Source organism: Diceros bicornis, chromosome 14 (genome assembly GCF_020826845.1).
Source record: "Diceros bicornis minor isolate mBicDic1 chromosome 14, mDicBic1.mat.cur, whole genome shotgun sequence".
NCBI lineage: Eukaryota > Metazoa > Chordata > Mammalia > Perissodactyla > Rhinocerotidae > Diceros > Diceros bicornis.
The window spans coordinates 38,488,882-38,515,669 of NC_080753.1; the positions used below are offsets into that span (position 1 = coordinate 38,488,882).

General features: G+C 40.5%; 1 protein-coding gene across 7 annotated transcripts; it reads left to right on the forward strand.

Annotated features, from left to right (window-relative positions):
* The first annotated feature begins 1,288 nt into the window (after positions 1-1,288).
* ZSCAN12 (zinc finger and SCAN domain containing 12) lies at positions 1,289-21,094 on the forward strand. Of its 7 annotated transcripts, none has more exons than XR_009222070.1 (6): positions 1,289-1,430; positions 2,297-2,788; positions 6,972-7,116; positions 8,547-9,699; positions 16,891-17,326; positions 18,850-21,094. XR_009222070.1 is itself a non-coding variant. In XM_058554972.1 (5 exons), exons 2-5 carry the CDS (start codon positions 2,366-2,368, stop codon positions 17,009-17,011), a joined length of 1,842 nt encoding a protein of 613 aa, XP_058410955.1. In that variant the 5' UTR covers positions 1,289-1,430; positions 2,297-2,365; the 3' UTR covers positions 17,012-21,094. The 7 variants fall into 7 exon arrangements, 4 of the variants coding, with proteins under 4 accessions (XP_058410955.1, XP_058410954.1, XP_058410956.1 ...); XR_009222071.1 differs by having other exon boundaries at positions 19,090-21,094; XR_009222069.1 differs by lacking the exon at positions 18,850-21,094 and having other exon boundaries at positions 8,547-15,946; positions 16,891-16,979.
* Positions 21,095-26,788: the final 5,694 nt, after the last annotated feature.

Consider the following 26,788-nt stretch of genomic DNA (forward strand, 5'->3'; position numbering starts at 1 on the left):
TTTGAATTTTGAATCATGGTTAGATAAGATTACCCTGTTTCTAGGTGTTAGAATTATTATGTTTCTTCTAATACATGTCTGAGCATATTTTTTACATTTGTGTAAAAACGTAAAATAAATTCCACATTTGGAATCTACCCCGGTTGTGATGTGTGGTGGGAGATATTAATCTAATTTTACCTTTGACTAAATGTCTATTAGTTGTCCCAATACAACTTATTTGTATGTCCTTCATTTCCCCATTTGATGTGAGATCCCATCATCACCATATACTAAATATCCATATGTACCTGGCTTTATTTTGGGTCTATTCTCTCTGTCTGTTCATGCACCATATCCCGCTCTAAACTGTAGAGGCTTTATAATATGTTCTAACATCTGATAAGGTTGTCCCTCCCCTTTGTTCTTTTTCAAGGGGTTTCACGGCTATTCTTATTTTCCCAAACTTTATAAATTAATTTGTCTAATTCTACAACAGAATGTGTTGATACTTTTATTATAGATTGACCTCTTTATTGAGTCTTTTTAGCCAAGAACAGCATATGGCTTTCTATTTGTTTAAGTTTACACTTGGCACTTCCAGAGTTTTTTAAAAAAGTTTTCCCCATATAGGTTTTGCACATTTCTGATTAAGTTTGTTCCTAGTAATTTTGGTTGTTGCTATTATAAATACAGTCTTCCATTATATCTTGTAACTGTTTATCACTGGTCATTTGCATATATGAAGATAATTGATTTTAGTATGTTAATTTTATATCTTGCTGCTTTACTAAATGATCTTTTTTATGTAGTTTTCCCATTGAACTCCGTGGGTTTTCGGATATATAATCATATCAACGCATAAAAGAGAACATGAGGAGAATCATTGAAGGTGAAACAGCAGGCAGAAACCACCAGGTTGCCCCTTGATTAGCGTGTGTAGAAAATCTTGGTCCCTTCATCATCGTGAAGCCTTGCTGAGTCGGGAAGGACTTGGGGAGAACATCCCTTTGAGGCACCTTGAACCTCAAAGGTGCAGAAACCCAAATAAAAATGAGAGTGAAGCAGCATGGGATTTGCCTATTTCAGATCGACTTGCAAGTCTCGACCACCCTTCGGGTCAGGGGAAGCGGGGATAACAACCAGGCACACAGGAGGAGAAACAGAAGACACTTCCGTGTAACCGCAGGCCTTAGAATCCTCAGCCGTCCTCTCGCGAGGGCGGGGCGGGGGTGGGGGGACGACGACCGAGTGGAGAGCCCCTCCCTCCTCCTTCTTAGAGCAGCGGCGGAAGTGCACTACGCGCCGACCCGGCTAGCCGGCCCTTCGTGCTTGGGCGCCGTTGCGGCCTTTGTGGGTCGCTCTTCTTGGGTTCTGGCTTCCGAAGGGGTTCGAGGCCTCGGCCCGTAGTCCCGGGAGGAGGGACTCCTCTGCTGGCTCCGGGGCTGCTGGTGAGCGAGCCTGTGCTCGGCCGCGGCGGGGCGTGGGGGGCGGGATATCACGGCGTTCTTGCGCCTGGGCCCCTCCGGCCGGCCCAGGCTGGAGCGGGGCGCCCTCCGGTTCTCGCCGGCCCGGGCGGGTCCGCGACAAGCTCCCGAACACAGAGGCCATCCCTCCTCCCTCGGAGGGTGGGTCGGAAACCCGGGGCTGAGGGGCCCGCCCTCGGTCTCTGCGGAGTCCGGCTGCGCCTCGGGCCGTGTACCCTTCTCAGTTCGGCGCCTCCCGACATTTCTGGACCTTCCTGGGTCTCAGACGCCGACCGGCGGCCTAGGGCCCCTTTCCTGGGCTTGCCTTACTTCAGATTTAGAATCATAGAATGTGAGGGTAGAGGAGGGCCTTAAAGATCACCATCTCCAGCCTTTTCGCTTTATAAATGAAGAATGAGGAGCGGAGAGATTCAGTTCCCGAGGGAGTAAATTCATGTGACTTTGCTGTTTCATGACATCATGGTTTTCACCAGACATCTGGGCATTTAAAAAATAAAAACAGCTAATCAAGGATGTCTCAACTTTTTATTATCATTGTTTATTTGCTCTGAATGTTGGTTTTATTCCATTTAATTGTCCTTTTTCTAGAACTAAAGGGAAATGTTCCTACCAAGTCTTACTCTTTCTTCTTCAAGTCCTGAAACAACTTAACACCTTTTACCTAATCTTTCTCTTTAAATTAGTCTATTAAATCTTTTTTATCAAAGTATTTCCCTGAGTATAGTAAATTAACCTGGAGGCGGGTTTCAAAGCACGTATTTAAATTCTTAGAATTGGCAATTTTTGACTATGGTGTAATTTGTGTTAACAATGATGGCTTCTTCCTCAAGTCCACCCAGGAAGAAACTTACCACTGGAGATCTTGCTTGAAGCACTGATACAGCTTTTGCAAAGCTGTGATGGCATCTACTTGGGCTCTCCAGGCCGGCAAGGACCAGGATGAACTTTTGGAAGTAAAGATAGAGGAGGAGGAGCAGAGGGAGGAGGAATATAAGGATACCACCAGACAGGATCAGAACCTGCAAAAGAACAACATGCATAGCAGAGAGGTCTTCCGACAGTACTTCAGGCAATTCTGCTACCAGGAAACATCTGGACCCCGTGAGGCTTTGAGTCGACTGCGGGAACTTTGCCGTCAGTGGCTGAGGCCGGAGACCCACACCAAAGAGCAGATCCTGGAGCTCCTGGTGCTGGAACAATTCTTGACCATCCTGCCCGAGGAGCTCCAAGCCTGGGTGCAGGAACAGCATCCAGAGAGTGGGGAAGAGGTGGTGACTGTGCTGGAGGATTTAGAGAGAGAGTTGGATGAGCCAGGATATCAGGTGAGGAAACAGATGTGGTTTCTGTTTGAGAAAAGATGAATTATGGATTTCTAGGCCAGAGTGAAGTACAGTAAAGTGTGGTCTTGACACTTTGGTGCATCAGAAAGGGGCCTGAGTGTCATGAAAAACTGGTTAATGTAGTCCTAACTTAATTATACCTTTTCTGTGGAAGGATCATGTATTTCTGTACTAAGCTACAAAATTCTCTGATAAAATGCTGCTCAGAAACATTAGAAACAGAAGATTTAGAAACAGAAGTCTTCTAGGACAGAGAGAAAATGTTAGAGAGATGACAGCAGCCTCTTGAAAGGGGCATCACTTCTGTTGCTCAATACAAATAATTAAGAAATAAGGTTTTGCAGATATATCCACTGCCCTGTCTCCATTAAAGGAATAAAAGGTGGAGAAGTTAATCACCATCTCAGAGGAATGAGATATGGGAGCAGAGTAGAAAGTTAGGAGGGAGGGGCAGGTTGGAGGATCCATGTTTGTTTGAGTGGTAGAAAGCCTAGTTAGGTTGGAAAGGTGAGTTGTGAGAAGAGTTGAAAACAGACAGTCCAGGACCTTGAATATCAGCCCCTGGAGTTTAGATTTTATTCTGTAGGACAGAGACTCCTAACCTTTTCTCTTTGAGTCTAAATGAGCTTTATTAAACCCAAGATATGAAAGAGAACCAAATTATGTAGGACCTTTTTGTTTTGTTTTAACATTGATAAAAGGCAGTGGTTCTCAGCCAGTGGCAATTTTGTGCCCCAGAGGGCATTTGGCAGTATCTTGGGACATTTTTGGTTGTCATAATGGGGGCATACAGTTGCTAAAGGGCAGGGATGCTGCTAAACATCTTACAATGCATAGGACAGCCTTTTTTTTTTTTTGAAATAATTATTTATTTATTTTTCCCCCAAAGCCCCAGTAGATAGTTGCACAACCTTCTAGTTGCTGTATGTGGGACGCGGCCTCAGCATGGCTGGAGAAGCAGTGCGTCGGTGTGCGCCTGGGATCCGAACCCGGGCCGCCAGCAGCGGAGCGCGCGCACTTAACCGCTAAGCAACGGGGCTGGCCCAGGACAGCCTTATACAAAGGAGAATTATCTGACCCAACTTGTCAATAGACCCAAGGCTAGGAACCCTTGGTATAAAGAGTATGAAACAGTGAGATAATAAAACAAAAAGTGTAATCTAACGTTGGGGTACAAAATAGACTGGAGAGGGAAGGAGTATGTGGCAAAAAGATCTAAGTTTGAAATAGAGTTATGAAAGTGTGGTTACAAAAGATGAGGCATGTCTTAGGTAAGAATTAACTGGAAATGATGACAACTTAGATGTATGAAGAAGGAAGAATGAACGGAAAACTCTTTACTAAGCAATCTCTTCTAGGCTGTGCACTAAGGATTTCAAGCTTGAAAGACTAGCGTAATGAAGACACTCCTAACAGAGTTCAAGACTGTAGAAGAAGTGGATTGGGGGAGAGTTCATTCGTTCAGATATTTATTGAATATCTGTTTTGTACCAGGCATGATTCTCGGCACTGGGAGTACGGCAGTGAACAAAGTAGAGAAGGTTGCTGCTCTCGTGTAGATAGATTCTAGTCTACCGAGAAGAGACAGACAGTAAACAAAAAATGGACAAACATGTCAGGTGGTGATAAATTATATATGTAGAAAAAAAAAACACAATAGGGGCCGGCCCCATGGCATTGGTTAAGTTCGGCACGCTCCACTTTGGTGGCCCAGGTTCGTGGCTTTGGATCACAGGTGCGGACATACACCACTCGTCAGCCATGCTGTGGTGGCGACCCACATACAAAATAGGAAGATTGGCACAGGTGTTAGCTCAGGGCTAATCTTTCTCAAGAAAAAAACAAAAAAACAAAAAAACCAATAAAGCAAAGAAAAGGAATAGTGAATGACATGCAGATTGTGCTAATTTCAATAGACCAGTCAGGGAAGTCTTCTCAGATAGGGTGACATTTAGAGCAGGGATCTGAATTAGAAGAGCAAGCCATGCAGCCATCCAGAATAAGAGCATTCAGGCAACGGGAACAGTAAGTGGAGAGGTCTTAAGGTGAGAATATGCTTGTCATGGTGGAGTTGTGTTTGACAAGGAGGAGATGAAATCAAATAGTTATAAGGAGATCAAACCATGTAGGAACTTGTAGGCCATTAAAAAGACTTTGGATTTTATTCTGAGATGGAGAGTCATTGGAGAGTTTTGAGCAGAAGAGAGATTTAATCTGACTTAAATTTTAAAATAATCACTCTGGCTGCTATGCTGGGAAAGTTCTACATTGGGGGTTGGGGTGGGGAAAGCATAGAGGTTAAGACCAGTTTAGGAGGCTATAGCTATACGCAATAATCCAGGCAAGAGATATGGTGGCTTGGACTACAGTAGTAGCAGTGGAAGTGGTGAGATGTGATTGGATTCTGGGTATATTTTGAAGGTAAAGCTTGACAGTATTTGTTTTTATATAGGATGTGAGATATGAGAGAAAGTGAGTTAAGGATTATGCTAAGGTTTTTGGTCTGAACATCAGGTAGAATGTATTTGTCCTTTGGTAAAGACTGGGTGAGAAGTAGATTTGCAGTGGAGGGACAGGAATCAAGAGTTAGGTTTTAGATCTGTTAATTTTGAGATTCCTGTTAGAATCCAATTGGAAAAGTTGAGCAAGCAACTGGATATAACAAGTTGGGATTCAGTGGAGGGATCTGTGCTAGAACTATAGATTTGACACTTATCATAATATGGATATTTAAAGCTATGAGACAAAAGGAGATCATCAGGAGAGTAACCAGCAGTGGTAGCTGAGGAGTGGCCAGCCAGGTAGGAAGAGAACTAAAAGAAAAATGGGATTCTCGAGTGCAGGCAAAAGTAATTTGGTTTTAAACATGTTGAGTTTGTGTTGCCAACCAGTCTTTTCTCTTACAGCGTGCTGGAGGCAGCTAGTGGAGTTTACAGCTTGATTTCTGAGGTCTAGCCAGAGATCCAGGGATAGAGGGCACAGCTCACTGTACTAGCCTTTTTTTTTCAAAATTTGAAGCATCAAAACCTCTTTTCTGTACATCTGAGACAGCATTCTGTTGATTTTGGCTCTTACTCAGGAGGCAGAGGTTACGATATGAAACTGTGTTAGGGAAATAGAAGCAGTGTATGGTGATTTTTTATTTACAAAATTTAGCCATTGAAGGGGATAGGGGAATAATTTGAGGGCCTGTTGTATGCCAAGGCCCTGCGCTCGGTGCTTTATAGAAATGATGTCTTATGTTCTCAGGTAACTAGCCCAAGTTCACAGAGCTACTAAACTAAGAAACATAGTGAGTAAGTAGAGTGATTCTGCTTTTTACAGTACCGTACTGGGGAAACCTGTTATTTTTAAATGCAAGAGGGAATGGGCCCATGGAGGAATGGAAGCTAGAGTAGCTGAAATTGCTGAATAAATGAGTTAATTGAGGGATAGGATTGAAGGCAAAAGTGGAGATATGAGCCTTGAAAAAGAAAAGACATCTTCCTATAAGATAGGAGGGAAGGAAAGAGTATGAGTGGGTAGATGATTTTTGAGATGATTATGATCTTGGGTAAACAGAAAATAAGATCATCTTCCCAGAGAGAAGTGGGATGGAAACCTTGGAAGAGCAGAGTCTATTGGGAACAGATTCTGGAGTGAATATGGAAGAGATTTCTCTCCTTTTCCTTCTTTTCTCTTCCTTTCTCCTTCCTCCTCCCACCTGTTTCTTTTATTCCTCTTCTTTGTTCCCTTCTGCCTTCATTTCTCTCCATTATTTCCCTTTACTTATCCCCTTTCCTTTTCTTCTTTCTCTCTTCTGTTTTCCCCTAAGTTCTTTTTTCCTCCTTTCTTCCTCTTTTTAGCCTTCTTTTCCTTCTCTCCTCTCTTTTTTCTTTCTGTCTTTCCTTCTCCACTTCTTTGAGCATAAGACAAAGAAGTAAAAGTGGCACAGCCAACATACTTTAGCTGTTAAGTATGGGGGAAATCACTTCCAGCTGGGGAAGGGAAGGTTTCTCAGAGGAGGTGACATTTATATTGGCCTTGAAGTAGGATGATGGCCGGCTGATATCTGGAAAGAAGTTCATTGAAATTTCAGAGAGCTGGGTGCCACTGCCATGAATAATATACTTTTTTGTTTTCTGTTGTCAGAGCAAGTGTGTCAGATATATCTCATTTACCTCAGGTCTCAGTCCATCCTGAGGAACAGGAAATGTTCTTGCAGGAGATGGCACCTCTAGGAAGAGAACAAGAACCCAGTACATCCCTCCAGTGTGTGAAAGCCCAGCTGAAGTGTGAATCTCCAGAACTTGAAGCCCAACAGAAGCAAGGTAAAGAAGAAAGACCCATCTTGGGGGAAGGAGAAGGCAGGGCTAACACAGGACATGGGACTCTTGTACTTCATACTGTTTCTCATCATTGAAGTTAGGAAAGTCTCTCTGGGAATCTTATGGCTCATGCATAGACTCTCAGACAGCCTAATTTGTTACTCTTCAATTGTGTTTTTCTCTTTATATTAATATTTTTCTAAATTCTGTATTTTATTTGCGATCACTTAATTCAGGCCTTCTGATAGTTATTTTCCTTTATACTGACCTCCCTACTATTTCTAGCCTTTATCCTACCAGATAATACCACTATCTTCCACTTTGACTATATCCTTTCTCCTTCAGTAAATAAGCGTTTGCCCCATGATGTCTGCAACTAACTCCCAGATGGTTCAGGAGAAAAAAAATATGTGTGTACTCTTATAAAGAGAAGGAGTAATAAAGCAAATGTGGCAGAATGTTAAAAGTTGGTGAATGGGTGAAAGACCCTGTATCTTCCTTATCTTTACTTTATCTATATTTTTTCTTTTTCATTTAATTTTTTTAAATTGGTAAAAATTCATATGGTTCAAAAACAAAAATTTAAAGTTATCCAGTGAAAAGTTTTCATTCCACTCAATTCCCCCAGCCATCTTGTCTCCTCCTCTCTGCTCTGAAATAGGTTGTTACTGTTATTAGTTTCTTGTTTGTCCTTCTAGAGATTTTTTTATGCATATACATTTTTCATATTCAAGCAAATGTATTTTCCTCTCTTTATCACTAAGATAGTACAATCTTGCATATTTTATTTCTTAACAGCAGCTTACTATTAAAATGTCTGGACATACTACACATTTTACTCATCCATTCCCCTGCTGGTGACATTTAGGTTGTCCCCAGTGTTTTACTATAACAAATAGTGCTTTGATGAATAACCACGTGTGAGTATATCCATAGCATAAATTCCTATATGTGGAATTACTAGGTCAAAAATTATATATATTTGTAATTTTGATAGATATTGTGAAATTGCCCTCTATAATGCTTGGATCAATTTACACTGGCAATGTGTAATATCCATTTTGTGCATACAGTGTTATATCAAACTGATGGCAAATCTGATGGGTTAAAATTATATCTCAATATTGTTTAAATTTGCTTTTCTCTTCTTTTGAGGTGGAACATCTTGTCTTATGTTTAAGAGCTATTGTATTTCCTTTCCTGGAAACCATGAATTTTCCCTTTGCCTGGTTTCCTATTGGATTATTGGTCTTTTCCTTAACAGTTTTTGGAATGTTTTATATGTTAGGTCTGTCCTAGATTCTAATGCCATTTTATAGCCATGCAGAAACTCTAGGTTCTTATGTATTTTTCATTTGAAGAATGTTGTGTTGCCTAATGAAGTTGCTCTTTGCTATCATAGGAAACTCGTTAAATTTGTGATCCATTTGTAGTTTCAGATGTTGAGACTGGAAATGAGTACAGGAATTTAACTCTAAAGCAAGAAGTTTCTGAAGAAATGGAACCATATGGGAATATATCTAGCAGATTTGAAAATGAAATGTCCCAGTCTGGTAGGTGTGGAAAAACTTATGAACCTGAAGAAAAAACAGAAGAGCCTTCTGGACACTGTAGTGAAGATAAACAACCTATATGTGATGAAAATGGAGTAAGTTTGACTAAGAACTCAGACCTTACTGAACGCCAGAGAATCTGTCCAGGAAAAAAACCTTATGAATGTGATGACTGTGGAAAAGCTTTTAGTCAGCACTCACGCCTCAGTGAACATCAGAGGATCCATACTGGAGACAGGCCCTACAAATGCGAAGAATGTGGAAAAACTTTCCGTGGGAGAACTGTGCTTATTCGTCACAAAATAATACACACTGGAGAGAAACCATACAAATGTAATGAGTGTGGCAAAGCCTTTGGCCGGTGGTCAGCTCTTAATCAACATCAGAGACTTCACACAGGAGAGAAACACTACCACTGTAATGAATGTGGCAAAGCCTTTAGCCAAAAAGCAGGCCTCTTTCACCATCTCAAAATCCACACAAGAGACAAACCGTATCATTGTACTCAGTGTAATAAAAGTTTTAGTCGACGTTCAATACTTACTCAGCATCAAGGAGTTCATACTGGGGCAAAGCCCTATGAGTGCAATGAGTGTGGAAGAGCCTTTGTTTATAACTCATCCCTTGTTTCCCATCAGGAGATCCACCACAAAGAAAAATGCTATCAGTGTAAGGAATGTGGGAAATCCTTCAGTCAGAGTGGCCTTATTCAACATCAGAGAATCCACACTGGGGAGAAACCTTACAAGTGTGATGTTTGTGGAAAAGCCTTTATTCAGAGGACAAGTCTTATAGGACATCAGCGAATTCACACTGGAGAGAGACCCTATAAATGTGATAAGTGTGGGAAGGCTTTCACTCAAAGATCAGTCCTCACGGAACATCAGAGAATCCACACTGGAGAGAGGCCCTACAAGTGCGATGAGTGTGGGAATGCCTTCCGAGGAATCACCAGCCTCATTCAGCATCAGAGAATCCACACTGGGGAGAAACCCTACCAATGTGATGAATGTGGCAAAGGCTTCAGACAGAGGTCAGATCTTAGTAAACACCAGAGAATCCATAATAGAGGTGGTCCCTGTAAATGTAAAGAGTGTGGGAAATCGTTCAGGCAGAACTCAGCTCTTATTCAACATCAGACTATCCACAAAGGAGAAAAATCTTTTTCTGTGTGATAACTACAGGGAAGCTATCTCACCGAGTGCAGGCTGGAGAGAAATACTAGCTTTGAAATGATTTAGGGCAGAATGTCAGTCACTATTGCTATAAGGAAACCTCAGATATTTTATAAAGAATCCACTAATAGGTGCTGTGGAGAACAAGAAGCATAACACCAAATTCTTTTTCTTAAAGAGTTTACCATCTAGGTTGGAATATATAAGATCCACATGTTTAAATAAGACTACAGAATGGTAGAATTGATGCTCAAAGTAGTGTAGAATTAAAGTGGCACTTGGCAGACAGTAAGTGCCATAAATTCTGAAGGACAGATCCTTGTTGCCTAAGGTGGTCAGGAAAGATTTAATTGAAGATAAGGGTTTGATGGGCAGATTTGAAAGGCAAAAGAAAGAAAACATTTAGGGTCAAAAAAAAAATGGAAGCAGAGGCAATCATATGGTTTGGAAATAATCAGCGACAGGACTGGCCAACCTAAAGTAGAGAGCTTGTTCAAATTGGGCAGTTGATGACATTAAGTTGGAAATAGCGTGGGGACAGACTATGGAAGGGCTAAAATGCCAATAATTTTACCTAATACTTTATAACGCTTTGACACAACGCACTCTTCTCATTTAATTCCTAAAATATCTCTGTAAAATTAAAATTATTCTCCGTTTTAAAACTGAGGATACTCTTGTTTATGGAGATGGTGACATAACTACAATATCACACAAAGGAAAAGACCAGCAACTTAAGTGCAGGTCTCCAACTTCATTCAGGTCCTTTCCATTACAATAGTGATTCCTCAACGTCAGTGGAGCTTGATTAAAATGCCTGAGTCCCACTCACAGATATTCTGCTTCATTAGGTCTGGGATGGGCTTGAATCTTCATTTTTATAGCTCCACAGTCACCTGATGTTAGACTAAAATATGAGAAACATTGCATTGAGTCACAGCTGCCTTCGTGGTTGCCAGTGAAGTGAGGAAGCATGAACACAGTCCTGTAAACAAGGGACCACTGCAGACTTTTAGCAGAAGGAAAACCCTACATGGGACATGTGCCACCAGCTCTTGAGAGTGAACAGGGAATTAGACCACCATCCTGCCCAAAAACTAGGGCTTCAGGATGGCCTTTCCATTGCTTCAAATTTAAGTGTTTCAAAAAAAGAGACTGACCTACATTCCAAGGCTCCAGAGTCTTCTCAGTACAAGCCCTTTGTGTGTGTGTGCATGTTTAGTTAGGGGAGGAGTGCTGGTGCTCTTCTCTGTTTTACTCAACCTCCCTTTCTTCCCAACTCTATAGTTACTATGTTCTGAATTCCCTAAAAATGGCTCTTGAGAACTGCCTTACAATTTTTGGTTTGTATACCTTCTTGAGCACATAAAAGACTCAAAGATTAGTGATTCTTTTCCTTGGGGCTTCTGAAAAAACAAATCAACAACTGGTTGACTTAACCCCTACGTTACTGAGTAAACAGTTCTGTTTTGGATGAGAACCTATGATGATTATTGTAGTCAAAAAATAGGCAAGCCACACAGACATATACATGGCTCCTGGTCTGTTTATCTTTTTATTTACTGAGATCAGTTTAAATCTCTACTGAGATGTCCTCTTATTTCTTTCCCTTTCTATCTTGCCACTCCAAACCACAATTTCTGGGACTACCTTTCCATTCCCCCACCCCCGCCCCCACCCCCAACTCCAGTCCCCTCTTCTCCCTTCACCTCTAGCTGGTCAATAAATTTGAAGTGGTGAGACAGTGACAGAAGGGAAGGGGGAGAAAAAAGGGGCAACCACCATTCTTTAACTACTACTAACTACCTTTCTGTCCAGCCTTGTCGTTATCCCATCTTCTCCCCACCCCTGTAATATACTGTATCCCCATTTCCCTAGTGCCCTGTCTCTCGTGCCTCTATCCATAATCCCTGTATAGAACACAAGAATATCGTCACTGGCTTTGAACCAGACGAGTCCCTGGTCCTATAGAAATACATATGTTCCTAGCTTTCTAAATTGTAAGTGTGAACAGATTTTCCCATAAAAATGATAATAGTTTTAGTACTATAACTTAGACAAATTATGTGTCAAATTGACTTTTGGGATTGGAATTTACGTGACTCGGTGTGGGAAAACGTTCTGAGTTCACAACAGAGGAAAGCAAGTGATCATTTGAAAAACACCTCATTCACAAGTTGAAAACTGTTTATTTAGGCTTTTTCACATGACCAAAATTGAAGTTGCACACACAAGGCATTGAGGCAGCTGGGATTGGAAACCTAATTTTTCACATCTAAGAAACAAACAAGGATCCCAGAGTGAGCCTGAGAGCTCTGGAGCTATAAGTATGTGAGGCCTATTCCCTACCTAAGCTTATCCTGCCTCAAATTTCTTACTCTCATGCAAACTCTTCTCATTGGAGGGGACTTAGTGACAAGAACCTTTATGAGAATGTCCTCTTTACCAAACTGATGCTCGCCATACTTGGCATCTAATCTGATTTCACAGACGTTATCCAAACTGAAGTTACTCTAACTTCAGAGCCTCTCTCTTTAATCTGACTGCTGTCTGGAATGCAATCCTTATTTTACTTGGTTTCTACTCTCAGTGCCATTACTTGCAGTCTCTCTAGTTCATCTTCTGCTTAACATCTTCTCTCAACGCACACTTTTTCCTCCATTTGCCTCTAACTCTCTTAAGTACCTAATATTATAAAGGAACCATAAACAAAGACCCAGAACAATCGGATATGCCTATTACATATAAGGATACAGTTCATAACTTGTTTAAAAATAAATGGGGATTTTGTTCAGGTGGTTGTGCTTAAATACAGTTGTAGTACCAAAAAGGGGGGGGGGTGGCATGGAATTTCCAGGTAGGCGTCAAAGGGGATCAAACTAGTTATCCAGGATAAAGAGAAAATATAGTGGAATAAGGTTACTAATTGGAACTAAATTGCCAACACAGAGAAGTTGAAGGCCCTGCGGGGCAAGTGGAGGACATGACATGTTAGATATGGAATTGGGGAGCAGTGAACAGAGACTGCCTTGTGATGAAGCCAAGAGTACATCTTCATGTGTAAAGGATGCATGTGGTATGACAGTGACAGGATCTAGGAAATCAGAGTCCTTTGAAGCAGTTTATTTACGTGGATTTTGAAATCACCAACAAAAACAGGAGGCAGGATGGAAAGGAAGAATATGAAGTGAAGTCAGTCCAAGGTAGAAGTAATGGCAGCCAAAAGTAGTAACAACAGCCAGATAAGAGTGGTGTAAAACTCAAATAAATCATGAAGCAGCGGCTTAGAAATAACATTAAGGATGAGAATAAGATTGACTGGCTTGTCTTTTCTAATTAATTCAAGGTAAACAAGATATTGCATGTTTAAAACAAGATATTGCAAAAAGCACCTGGAGAGTGGGAGGAGAATGAACAATGAAACAATGAAAAGTGAAGTGAGCTTAAACATGGGCTTTGGGTGAAAAAGTAACCTGACAAACAGGGGTTCCAGAGAGTGCAATAGAAAGGGACTGCAAAGGGAAGAAAGATAGGCTCCCTCAAAACAAAAAACCAGTTGTATGAAGAGGTTGCTGGAATTTGAGGTATGAGATACACCTATTGAGGAAAGAGAGGGGCATTGAGCAGGGCTCTGAAGTGAGAAATGCCATCTGTATGGTGAGGATGGATGTGGAGAGCACTAAGATACAAGCACTTAGAAAAGCTCTGCACTCCTGTACTCAGAACAGAAGTAGTCTCTTCCGTTAATATCCAGTATTTATTGATTATAAAGTTGTTACCGTTAAAACAAACCCCTTATTAGTAGTAGTCATCTTTTGGAATTGAGAAAAGGATTTATTAACAATACCTAACATTTATTACCTGCTTACTAAGGGCCTGACATTACTGAATGCTTTACTTACGTTATTTCACTTTGAGCTGGCGAAACTGAAATCGATGAATTAAGCTGCTTGAGGTCACAAAGTTAGTATGTGGAGGCGCCAGGATTTGAACCCAAGCAGCCCAGTTCCAGAGCCCGCACTTCCTCTGTTTATTTCACTTGAAAGAACCCTGTGTTGCAGTGGTATTCAGTGTTTTGAGTACTTATCTCTAGAAACTTTTCAACTTCTATCATTATTCTGGAAAATACTTAAGAAACCCCAGAGTCCTGGGTCCAAACATCAAAAGTAATAATATCACCATCCTCTCTGCCTACTAAATCTTGGATGAGGTTGGGTCAGCATACACATCAGCCCTAAGCACAATGAGGGTGTCTGCTGGAGACATTCCTGTTTAAAAATGGGATCTTTATATGAAAGGATCACCCTCCTCGCTTAGAACCATAATTTACTCTGCATTGTTCTGACAGAATAAGGGATATTTGGCCACCATCTTTAATACAGATCATGAAGATTTATAGAGATGTCCCCATTATGAATCTATCCAATAACTCATTATGGATCAATCTTTAATGAGGTTTTTCAAAAGTCATTGTATATCTGTAGCGAGTACCACTTCTTGGATTAAGAAAATCATAGATAATTATATAAAATAGTTCTTTCAGGTGTCCCTCCTGACTCCACAAGCCCAGAATTTATTTGAGCAACAAGTGCTTGTTCAACTTAGGGATAATCATTTGATAGCCTTTAATTGAATCTTCTCAACTTGGATCTTTTCACACTGAAAAGTTCACAGATCACAGCTCCTCCAGCAGTTCATGAATGTATTAGAATTTCTTTGGATCCTCTCTCCTTCTAAATGTTTCTGGGTATAATTGGTAAGGAGTCCTTGCACATTATTTTTTATACATATATAGTATTTTTATATATATTTATATATAAAATATTTTTTTAATATATTTTATATAAAATATGTTGTAATTTTTATTTTATACATTTAATTTTATGTATATAGTTTGATTTTGACAAAGCCAACCATAGGTATTTTAAACTTCTAAGTTAACTCCCTAGCTCACATTGTAAGACCGTCATTGAGAGCCAGCAATTTTCCCTTGATTTCATGAAAACAGTTGATTGTCTTTGCACACATTATAAAAGACCATTTCCAGGTCTGAAAACCCATCATTCAAGGCTCCCAGAGCTTTCACCCATCACAGTTCATGGTGGTCTTTGGGGGATATATGTGTATGCTCTACCAATCATCTGAAGTCCAAATGGCCTGGTCCTAGGTGTTCCCAGAAAGACTCCTAAGTGGAGGCCATTTGTTACCTCTAATTCATAGTTAGATCTTCATTGTTCCTCTCTAAGGTTGATATGCATATCTTTTTGATCTAGTGTCTCAGTTCTGCCTACGTCAATGAAATATTGAGGAGTAAGTATCTCACCATTTCATCCCTGATAAGGAACTGGACAGCTTGCTGTAGCCAAACACTAGCTGTGTGACTTTGGGCAAGCAATTTAATCTCCTTGTGCCTCAGTTTCCTCAAAATGTAAAATGGCAATAATAATAGTACCTACCTCATTGGGCAATTATGTGGATTAAATGGGTTATATATAAAGTGCTTAGAACAGTATTCAGTACATGGTTAAGTGCTTTGTAGCCATTTCCTATTTTATTACCATGGGCTCTCCCAAATGTGTTGGCTCTAGATGCTCCATCCCAGGCCAAAAGTTACCTGTAACCATGCTGCAGGTTTCCCAGGACTGCTGCATGGTCCCCCCAGACCTGGGATTAAAGCTCCCACCCAGGTCTACTACTTTCTTACCTTGGGAACTGATAAACAGTGGCCGGCAAGCGACAGATATCGCCTAAACTGGCAAGGAGAGATTTCCCCATCTTTTGTATCCGCCCCTGTTAGTTATCAGAGATAACTAGTAGCCCAGGTTTTCGCTTTTTGTCTTTGGAGTGGCGCTTCTGATGTTCTGCAGCTGGAAGGCGACCCGGGGCGGGCCTGCGGCGCCCCAGCCTCAGAGCGTAGGCCTGAAGTTGCCTGACGGCGCCAGCGCGGCTCGGCGGGGGCGGGATACTGTCAGGCGACCACAGAGAGCAGAAAACCTCCAGATTCCTAGAGAAGACCGAATGATGAGGCTGCTGGTGACAGGGCCGGCTTAGAACTTCGAGCTCATAACAGCCTTTGCGATGTACCTTTGGAGGCGGATGTCGCAGGTTCGTGGCCTCCGGGTTCGGCTCAGTGTCTGATCTGGCTCTTCAGGGAGTCTGGTGAAGTTGGATCTGATGATTGAGAGTTACAGGGGAAAGTTAGGGAGGGCTTACAAGTTTTGAGTTGTATTAGGATACTGGGGCTGTTGAGAAAAAGAGGAAAGTCTGGAAGCGCGGTTTGGTAAGAGGGAAGTTGCGTTCGTTTGCGGTGGTCTGACCCAAGACTCTCACTAGAGCAGACAGGACGACGTGTGAGTGCAAGGAAAGACATAGATCCAGTTACTGATTGTGCGACTTTTAGCAAATTACTTAATCCCTTGATGCCTCAGTATCATTCATCTGTCAGTGGAATTGTAATAGTATCTACTTAAATGAATAAATTCGTAGTCAATTTTAAATAAATATTAGCTGTTATTATTTTCTCATCTGTGATGTCCCTGAGCTAACACCTGTTGCCAATCTTCCTCTTTTTGCTTGAGGAAGAGTGGCCCTGAGCTAACCTCTGTGGCCATCTTCCCCTGTTTTCTATGTGGGACACTGCCACAGCACGGCGGCCAACAAGTGGTGTAGGTCTGCACCAGGGATTGGAAGCTGGGGAACCCGACCTCCAAAGCGGAGCCCGCTGAACTTAACCACTACACCACCAGGCTGGCCCCCTCTGATGTTCTTTTCTTTATCCTTTATTTGGGATTTTCTGAAGGGGAGAACCAAAGGGAAGAGGGTCATGGTCTTTCTCTCAAGCTTTATTAACATAAACATTTAAGAAATAAGAGATTTTGGCAGATGGTGCTAGCTAATAATTTGCAAAGTCACTTCCACTCTCCTAATTTACTTAGCCTCCTGACAAAGATCCTTTTTCTTTCAGTGCATTGTCCAGGTAAGTGAGTTCTTGGATAAAAGGGCTAAACAAAATTTAGAGTTTCTGTTAACGGTGTTATTTTATGCCTTAGGAAGAAGACTAGCTACAGGGAAATACTTCTGAAAAATCACTGTGAACCCCAAGCTGGCGTGAATCTTCTCCTGAGCTCTCTCATTCCAGAATGGCAGTCCTCTTGCAGGAAAGATCTCTAATAATGACAAATGGTAAAGGAAGAGGGCTGTGCCAGACCAAGAATCAGGCTGGCAAAGAACTCAAACTTTCTTCAAACTTTAAGTTGTTACTATCAGGAGATAGAAACCTGGACCTCACAGGGTTGTCAGAAGACTCAGGAAGCTCTGCCCACAGTTGCTGAGACTAGAAATACAGTCCAAGGAGCAGGTGTTGAAGCAGATCCTGACCCCTGCCTGGAGAGCTGCAGACATAGGATAACATCATCTAGAATGTGGAGAAGAGGCATCGGTTATGCTGGAGAAGTTGAACAGACAGCTTGAAGAACAAGCCGTCAGGTGGGAAGGGTTGGGGAGATCACTTATGGCTTGACTAGTGAAAGGCTTCTGGAATAGCACAGAAAGCAGCAAAACTGGACTTTAGGATCCACCGGATAACTCTGGAGCCATAACCCAGCATCTCCACTATGGCCTTTAATTCCCCCTGGTATTCATGTGCACCTCTGGAACCTTCTCTTTCTATATTGGGTTTTTTGAGTGTTTTTACTGAGAGTTTAGCTTCAAAATCAGTTTTCCAAGACCAGCTTCATCCTATTGCCTTTAGGGCCCAGGCTAAAGGATAGAACAAGATATGCTTATGGCAGAAATAGTACCTTGGGATCAGAGGTTTCAGGTCCAGCCTGTTAAGACCATATCTTAGTTTAACTCTCAGAATTATTGCCTTTTGAAATGGAAAGCTGATGAGAAAGGATTTCTGCAGAGAAAGAAGAGATCCTGGAAAGGAAGCTTTTTAGAACTCTTGTTAGTAGTGTTCTCTCCCTTGAAACGTTGCCCCTACCTATGTCCTTCTCATTATCTGCCCAATTATTATTTATTTATTTTGCTGGGAAAGATTTGCCCTGAGCTAACATCTGTTATCAATCTTCTACTGTTTTTCTTTTGTCCTCCCCAAAGCCCCACTACATAGTTGTATGTTCTAGTTGTAGGTACTTGTAGTTCTATGTGATCCACTGCCACAGCATGGCTACTGACAGACGAATGGTGTGGTTCCACGACCAGGGAATCGATCTCTGGCCGCTGAAGCGAAGCGGGCCAAACTTGAACCACTAGGCCGTCAGGGCTGGCTCTACCCAATTCTTTAGGTAGAAACTCTCAGCCATATTTGTGGGGGGTTTTGTGTTTTGTTGTGTTGTTATTTTGTTTTGACCTGTCCAACTCCTTTAGCTTCAAATATTGATTTTTTCTTATGTTTTAGTCCTGCACATTATTGGGAAAGTTATTTTCCCCACTGCAGTTTTTCCATGCACAATAGCATCAAATACTATTTCATTCCCCACATCAAAATAGTATGTATTTTGAAACTGGTCTCGCTATCACTTCAAGAGAACTTTTATCATATCCTATTGTTTCTTGATCCACTCAACAAATATTTATGGAGCATTTTGTTTGTCTATAAGAGTGGCCTAGGTACAGTTGGTGTAAATGGTCCTTTTAACTATCCTTTGCAAATTAAACTTTCTCTTGGTTTCATGATATTCCGTGTTTTTCGTCTCTGGATTCAAACTGATCTCCTCTTAACTTTTTTTATTATACCTTCCTGATTCTTTGTCACATTTTGTGAGAAAATCCTGAACGCTATTCCAGTCTCTTTCTGCCCAGCTGTCTCTTTTTCTCACTCAAACTGGAACTTCACATGCCTTCTTGGGCACTTTATAAAATTGAGATGGCAGTTTTGAGACGTAGAAAAGGCATGCACTTTAGGTAAAACTGGGTTTTATTTTTGTCAGTGTTCCTCATCATAAGTCTCATTATCTCAGCAGAAGAGACAACTGACATTTGAATTGTCTGTGCATTTTTTTTAGATGGTGTTACTGAGAATGAAAATAAGGACTTGTCTCCAACACAAAAAAATTCTCAAGATGCTAAATCATGTTGGGGGAATCTCTATAGAACTGCATTATCAATGCAATACGTGTAGTAAAAGCTTTAGGTACTGGTGAGTCATTACCCAGCATTAGGGAGTCCACGCCGAAGAGAATCTCTTTGAGAGCAATAAGTTTGGAAAGGCTTTTGTTTATAATGCGTCCCTCCTTTGCCAACAGGAGATCCACCACAAGGAAAAATGCTATCAGTATAAGAAATGTGGGAAAGCTTTCAGCTATAGTGGCCTCGTTTGATATCAGAGAATCCATATAAGTGAGAGACTGCATAAATGTGGTGACTGTGAGGAAGCCTGCATTCAGCGTGGAAATCTTATAGAACATTATGTGAAGGAAATAGGAAGGCAAGTCAAGACTGACTGTGCGCTAGAGAATCTACACAGGACAGAGATCTTATAAACGTGATGAATGTGGAAATACTTTCCCTAGAATCACCAGCTTTGTTCAGCATTGGAGAATTTACACTAAAGAGAACCCTGACAGTGTGATGAGTATGGAAAAGTCTTCAGATAAGAGTTTGGATCTTGGGGCCGGCCCCGTGGCTTAGCAGTTAAGTGCGGGCGCTCCGCTACTGGTGTCCTGGGTTCGGATCCTAGACGCACACCGACGCACTGCTTGTCCAGCCATGCTGAGGCGGTGTCCCACATACAGCAACTAGAAGGATGTGCAACTATAACATACAACTATCTACTGGGGCTTTGGGAGGAAAAAGGGGGAAAAACAAGGAGGAGGATTGGCAATAGATGTTAGCTCAGGGCCGGTCTTCCTCAGCTAAAAGAGGAGGATTGGCATGGATGTTAGCTCAGGGCTGATCTTCCTCACACACAAAAAAAACAGTTTGGATCTTGGTCGACATCAACAAATCCATATCAGAGGAGCTCTTATAAATGAGAGGATTGTGAGAAGTTATATGGACAGAGATCAAGCCCCAACAACAGTCTCTCCACAATATTGGAAAATTAACATGATTAGTGTAAATCGGCAAGTTGTATGGTGAATAAGTATTCTAAATTGACCATTTTAGCCAGTACAACATTCACTGAATGTCTCAGGTCAAGAAAAGGAAATGTCAGAAGTTCTTTCATTTCCTAGGGGAGTCTATGTATAAGCAACCAAGACTTTTGAAATAAACTCTATCTGCACCCCTGGACTTGTGATACTGTCTCCTGGATGATTATCTGTGTGTTGAGGACGTGTTATTTCCCCATGCCTGCTCTAATCTCGTATCTTAAATTCATTCAACAAATGTAGGCTATAGTATTATTGTCTTACTGTGTTGTAAATATATTTTATTGATGGGCTAAATAAGCTTGTATGAGTACCATGGGACACAAAAATCACATTTATAATGTTCGGTAAATGTAAAGAAAGGAACCACATCCTTGAATTGTTGGATACTTTCCTAAATTTGGGACTGCCTCTATGTTCAACACAAGGCCATATAGGTGTCCTTCAGAGAGTATATATTTTCCAGCTTTGGTTTGATTATTTTTTTAAGACAGAAAAAGATATTTCGCGTATAGCCTATTGACAGATAATGCTAGAGATATTTTCCCTTATACATAACACATAGTATAATATTGTGAAGGCTAATACTTTAAGTGACTTGCTTGTTATCCTTTTCAGTTCTAAAACCTACAGGCTAAAAGAGGAAAGAATTTTTAGAAGCTCTTCTTCAGCAAGTTGGTAATATAGCCCAATCTCTAGGAGAATAAGGTTTATGTATTTTATAGTAGCTCACTAAATGTAGGACCCACAGATTTCAAAACTTTGCAATGATTGTTTCAGAATTCTGAGTTTGTATCTGCTATGTATCCCTAGATTTTTCTGAAAAAGCATTATAGTCCCTATTTTAAAAGATGGACTGCATTTTCTAGAAGGTGTTTTCAGCATCTATGGAAATCCCATTTCTTTTCCTTAACTTTATTATTGGCTTGCATTATATGAAAATGTTTCTTAATACTAGGACAACTTTGCATTCCTGGAATTAATCCCACTTAGTCATGATGTTTTGTTAATGAGTTCTAATTGCTAATATTTTATTTAGTACATTTTTCTTCCATATTGCTGTAAAATTGGTCTAATTTCCTTTTTTTGTACTATATTTTTCAGGTATATGTTTCAGTATTTTATTTGCATCACAAAAAGAATTAAGTTCTTGATCATTTTTAGTGCTCTAGAACAATTTATAAAGCCTTGGAATTAGCTGTCTTTGAAGATTGAATTTCTGACATAAAACCTTCTGGGCTGAGTGCTTTTTTGTGGAATAATTCCTTGGTAATTTTCTCTATTTCTTCTACAGAAATGGTCTATTTAGGCTTTCTGTTTATCATGGGGGTCAATTTTGGTAATCTACTATCTGCCTAGAAAATTATCATCTAGATTTTCAAATTATTATTGCATCTAGATTTTCAAATTATTTGCCTACAATCTGCAATATAATCTGTTATGACTTTTTAAACAGCTTTATTGAGGGAAATTGATATGCAGTAAACTGCTAAGTGTACAGTTGTACATAAATTCTAACATGGGCACACCTGTGAAATAATCACCACAAAATAGTGAACATCACTCTCACTCCAAAAAGTTTGCCCATGTCCCTTGATAATTCCTCCTTCCCACCCTTCCCTGCATCCTGCCCCCATATCCAACCTCTGCTTTCTGTTGCTATAAATTTAGTTGGCATTTTCTAGAATTGTGTATGAATGGAATCGTACAGTATGTTGTTTTTTTTGTCTGGCTTCTTTCATTCAGCATAATTATTTTGAGATTCATCCATATTGCATGCATCAGTAATTCATTCTTCCTATTGTTGAGTAGTATTCCATTGTGTGGATATACCACAAACTGTTTATGCATTTACCTATTGATGGACGTTTAGATTATTTCCACTTTGGGGCTATTAAAAATGAAGTTAGTATGAACATTTGTGTGCAAGTCTTTGTATGGACATATGCGTTCATTTCTCTTCAGTGAATACCTATCAGTGGGATGGTTGGATATAGATGATAAGAATATTTTTAACTTTTAAAGAAACCGTCAGATTGTTTTCCAGGGTTTGTTCTCTTTTACATCCTCACCCGCAGTGTATGAGAGTTCCATCACTCTACATTCTTGCTAACGCTTGGTATGGTCAGTCTTTTTCATTTTAGACGTATAATAGGTTGTGCAGTGGTACCTTATTGTGATTTTAATTTACATTTCCTAATGACTAATGATATTGAGCATCTTTTCATGGGATTATTTGCCATCCCTATCAGCCTTTGCTGAAGTATCTGCTGAAATTTTTGCCCATTTTTTTCCTTGGGCTGTTTGTTTTCTTAATTTGCATATTCTGGATGCCAGTGCTTTATCAGTGCAATGATTTGTGAATATTTCTTCCAGTTTGTGGATTGTCTTCATTTTTTTAACAGTGTCTTTTGAAGAGCAGAGTTTTAATTGTTAAGTCCAATTTATCTTTTTTTCCTTTTATAGGTCATATTTTTGGTGATATGGCTAAGAAATGTTTGCCTAACCCAAAGTCTCAAAAATTTTATTCTATGATTACTTTTAGATGCTTTATAGTTTTTTCTCTACTGAATTGCCTTTGAATGTTTGTTGAAAATCAGTTGTTCATATTCATGTGAGTATTTCTGGACTTTCCATTCTGTTCAAATGATTTGTCTACCTTTACACTAATACCATTCTCTTTTGATTACCAGATCTTTATAATTAAATTCTTGAAATCAAGTAGCATTAGCTCTCCAACTTTTTCAAAGTTGTTTTGGCTATTGTATGTCATTTCCGTTTCCATATGAATTTTGGAAACAGCTTGTCAATTTCTACAAAAAATCTCCTGGGATTTTATTTTGGATTGCATTGAATCTATAGATCAATTTGGGGAGAACTGACATCCTAAGAATACTGAGTGTTCTAACACATAAACATGATAAATTTCTTTCTTTATTTCTCTTTGTTGTCCTGCCTTTTGTCAGTGTTCCTTTTAAGCTTTAAATTTAGGGTACTCTTCCTTAGGCATCTTGTCATATAGTGTTCATTTCTGACATGATTTTTTCTTCTATTTATTTCCTGAGTTCAATCAGCTCTCTCTTCATTTCTTTCTGGCTTTTTTGTCCATCTTTGTTTTTAATTTTTGAGTTTCTGAGCTACAGTGTTTTTCATATCCCCAGTGCTTACTTGAGAGATTCAGTTCACTTTGGAGTATTTTATTTCATTTTCCTTTTGCTTCAAGTATTTTAGGGGGAGTGGGTTAGGTGGCATTTATTAACTGATGTGTATTGGTTCTGATTTTCCATTTCCATTAGTAACTTTGCCTAGACTTATTCAAGTTTTTTTCCTATTTATGAATTTAGGGTATGTACAAGATTCCTTATTCAATGGTCCCTTCTGTCAATGTAGCAAAATCCAGTTTCTTTAGTGGATTTTTTGTGTGTGGACTGTGTGATTACTGGTTTTGAGATTTCTCTGTGTGTATATCGTGCAGGAATTGAAAATTTTCCTTTTTCACTCTGTATGCCTTTTAGTACACGTTTCCCAAACAGTGCTGCTTTTTTCTTCTTTGTCCCCCTCCCCCTGAAAAGCTGTGTTTTTTGAAGACTGCCACCTTGAATTGCATGCCCTTTTAAGGCCCTTGCTGTAATCAGTGTTCTCATCTACCAGTATATTTTTCCCAGTTTGCACACTTAGGGTAGACTTCCTCCTTCTGTTGGTGGTTTTACAGCAATTTTTAGGCTCACTGCTAGCTCCCCTCTTCTCTCTATGAACTTTTTCTCAGACTGCCCTTTCTCACCACAAAGGCTTACCATAGGAAGATTTTGGTGTTTTGTCATTTTGTACTTCCAGGTAATTTCTTTAGGCATTTCCTGTCTTCTAGTAGTCTTGAGGGCATAGTTTTTGTATAGTTTTATTTGTTTTTCTTGTTCTTTTATTATTTTGGGGGGATATGTTTAGAGACACAGATTTAAGCAGTTACCATTATCCTCCATCAGTAGGTTTTCTAAATGAAATAGAAGCATTTAGAACAGAGACTATCAGAATTCACTCATACTGAGGATAAGTATTGTTTTATGATATTTTTGTGTCAGTATTATATTTTTGGGTGTGTACTGTGTCACATTCAAAATAGTTTAAAGAATGTTGCACTAGATCATTTCCCAGGCCCCTCTCAACTTGTACTATCAATGGTTCTGAACCCTCACTCTTTACAGACTTTTTATTGTTCAGTTTCCCTCTATCATATTTGTCCCAAAGAAGCACTGTTTTGTCAGTCAACTTTGATGGGGGATATTGTACTGGATCAGGCATTTGTTAAATGCAAAAACCAAGTAGAAAAAAAATTACTTTCAAACTTTCAGGGAACTTACTAATAGGGAAGAGAGAACTTTATAATAAGTTATACCTCAAGAATACCTATGGAGCTACTGCCATCATGTAGAAATGACCATCTTTTCCTCACTCCCTACAACCTTTCATGATATAATTTTATTCACTGGGCTATAGGTGCTGTAGGCTCATGATTTGGAGCCCTGACACTTTATTTAATAGTTTCATTCTACTATATTTACGCTGCAAAATAGAATAACGATGTCTCATCATAACAGCCTTCCCTTGTTTGGGGGAAAGGCCAATGATCCGTGGGCAATGCTGCCAGCCATAACAAAGGAGGTAAAGAGTGGTAACACATCATTAGATTTCATGCTAAAAATGAGGTAACTTAGATTTCATATGGACTACTAGATTTTGAATGGTCAGGAAAAAAGGGCTGCTTGGACTGGCTGGATGGTAGAGGATGGCCATGAGATGCAGATGGGAGCAGACTATATGAAGTAGGTCTTTGATAAGTGTTTTCAATTTTAATAAGTAGGCTTGGTTTAAATCAGTATTCCTCAACCAGGGGTGATTTTTGTCCCCGAGGAGACATTTGACCATGTCGGGAGACTTTTGGTTTTCACACTTAGCATGGGCAGGGGGGCAGAGAGAGGAAGGAGCTACTGGCATCTAGTGGGTAGAGGCCAGGGATGCTACTACACACATTACAATGCACAGAATAGCCTCTCAAAATTATTCTGCCCAAAATGTCAATAGTGCTAAAATTGAGAGACCCTTGTTAAAAATGAAGGAATCTGGGGGCCAGCCCGGTGGCGTAGTGGTTAAGTTCACCTGCTCCACTTCGGAGGCCTGGGTTCAGATCCCGGGCGTGGACCTACACACCGCTTATCAAACCATGCTGTGGCAGGCGTCCCCCATATAAAGTAGAGGAAGATGGGCATGGATGTTAGCCCAGGGCCAACCTTCCTCAGCTAAAAGAGGAGGATTGGCAACTGATGTTAGCTCAGGGCTAATCTTCCTCACACACACAAAAAAATGAAACTGACAAGGAATGGAGTAGGAATGAAATACATGTTTTCTTGGTTGAAATTCCATTACATTTCTAGGTTAGCTTTTCAAATGTGCTACTTGATCCTTGGGCTGCATTCTCTTGACCAGGAAATAAAGGGCCAAGATTGTCATCCTTTGATTCAAGTCCCCACCCTGTTATTAATTTAGCACACCACAAAGTTTTCCTGTGGGAAGTTTGTTTTCTTAAAAAAAAAATCAACAGTATGCCCACTCATGCTTCCTAGAGTCAGACATTTCCTTTGGATCTTGGCTGTGCCTTGGTAGCAGAGAGAACCCCATGTTGTCCTCCTATAGCAACAGCTGCCTGTGTGGATTAGTGCCAGCCCCAACAGGTGCATCTGGAAGTACCTTTTATTTCTTAGATCCTCAATCTGCCTTTGGATTGCTGGTGGACTGGACTTAGTGTTTCTCTGAGCATACCACTGGGCACTGATCATTTCAGGTGTCCTGAATGCCTGAATCCACTTCTGGATACTGACAGTACAGGTGAGTTTCTCAAGATGCCTCCTGCCCTGCTGCTGCTTTCTGAAGGTAGACACTGACTTTCTGTATTCAGAATACTCTTTCAGTACGTGGCAGTGGACAAGAATGTCAGAACTCTTCCTTTAATATATATTTTCTAATTAACCTCAGTTCACATAGAGTAAATATTTGCTAGTGACCCTGGGTACAGTTAGAATGAAAAAACAATTTAAAACATAGGCAGTGAAACACTTGCACAATTTTGTTTTCTTCCTTATATCTAGGAGCTATCTATAAGCATATCCTTGTAGGAACAGATAGCTTCATTTTCATGCAAAATTGTTGTTTATGTCATCAGAACAGGAAAAAACGCCCAGAATAAGGGCAAGAAATACTTACGTGTAAGAGATGCCACTCTCTCCCACCCTTACCACATAGCATTCCTCTTTCAACTGAGCCCTGAGCCCTGAGATCAGAAACTCGGACACATTCCCAGAGACCATCAGGCTGGTCAGTGATCAAAGGACGGACGGATGAGGGTCAGACCAGTTGGGGCAAGGCACTATTTTTATTTAACAAATACAAAGTACTTACTTGAGCCAGGCCCTGTCCCTAGATGCTATATATATAAGTCCGGTAAGGTCGGCAAACAACCCTATGAGGAAAGTGTCTGAATTTTACAGATAAAGAGAATTGAGTCCACGCTCATAACCACCACCAATACTGGAGATCGGCCTGTAGGGCGGATAAGGCGTATCAAGTGCCTCCTTCAGCAAGGAAATGGAAGGCCAGCTTGAAGCCCAGGTCCATTCGGTCTATGAGGCCCATCTAGCCAAAGCCCTTCAGTCTTCTCAAGAGCAACCACGGAGTTTGCTGACCTTCCTACGATCCTAGAGTGGCTCCGGAAGTGCATCCGGGGTGAGGGAAATGCCGGTGCCCGCAGAGGTGCGCTTCGTGAAAATCTCAAGCTTTAGTGGTTTGCTGCGCAGGGAATCGGAAG

Coding starts and splice junctions, on each gene's coding strand:
- ZSCAN12 (XM_058554971.1), top strand. CDS start 2,366: ATGGCATCTACTTGGGCTCTCCAGGCCGGCAAGGACCAGGATGAACTT. Junction 2,789..6,971: donor TGGATGAGCCAGGATATCAG/GTGAGGAAACAG, acceptor CATTTACCTCAG/GTCTCAGTCCATCCTGAGGA. Junction 7,117..8,546: donor TGAAGCCCAACAGAAGCAAG/GTAAAGAAGAAA, acceptor ATCCATTTGTAG/TTTCAGATGTTGAGACTGGA.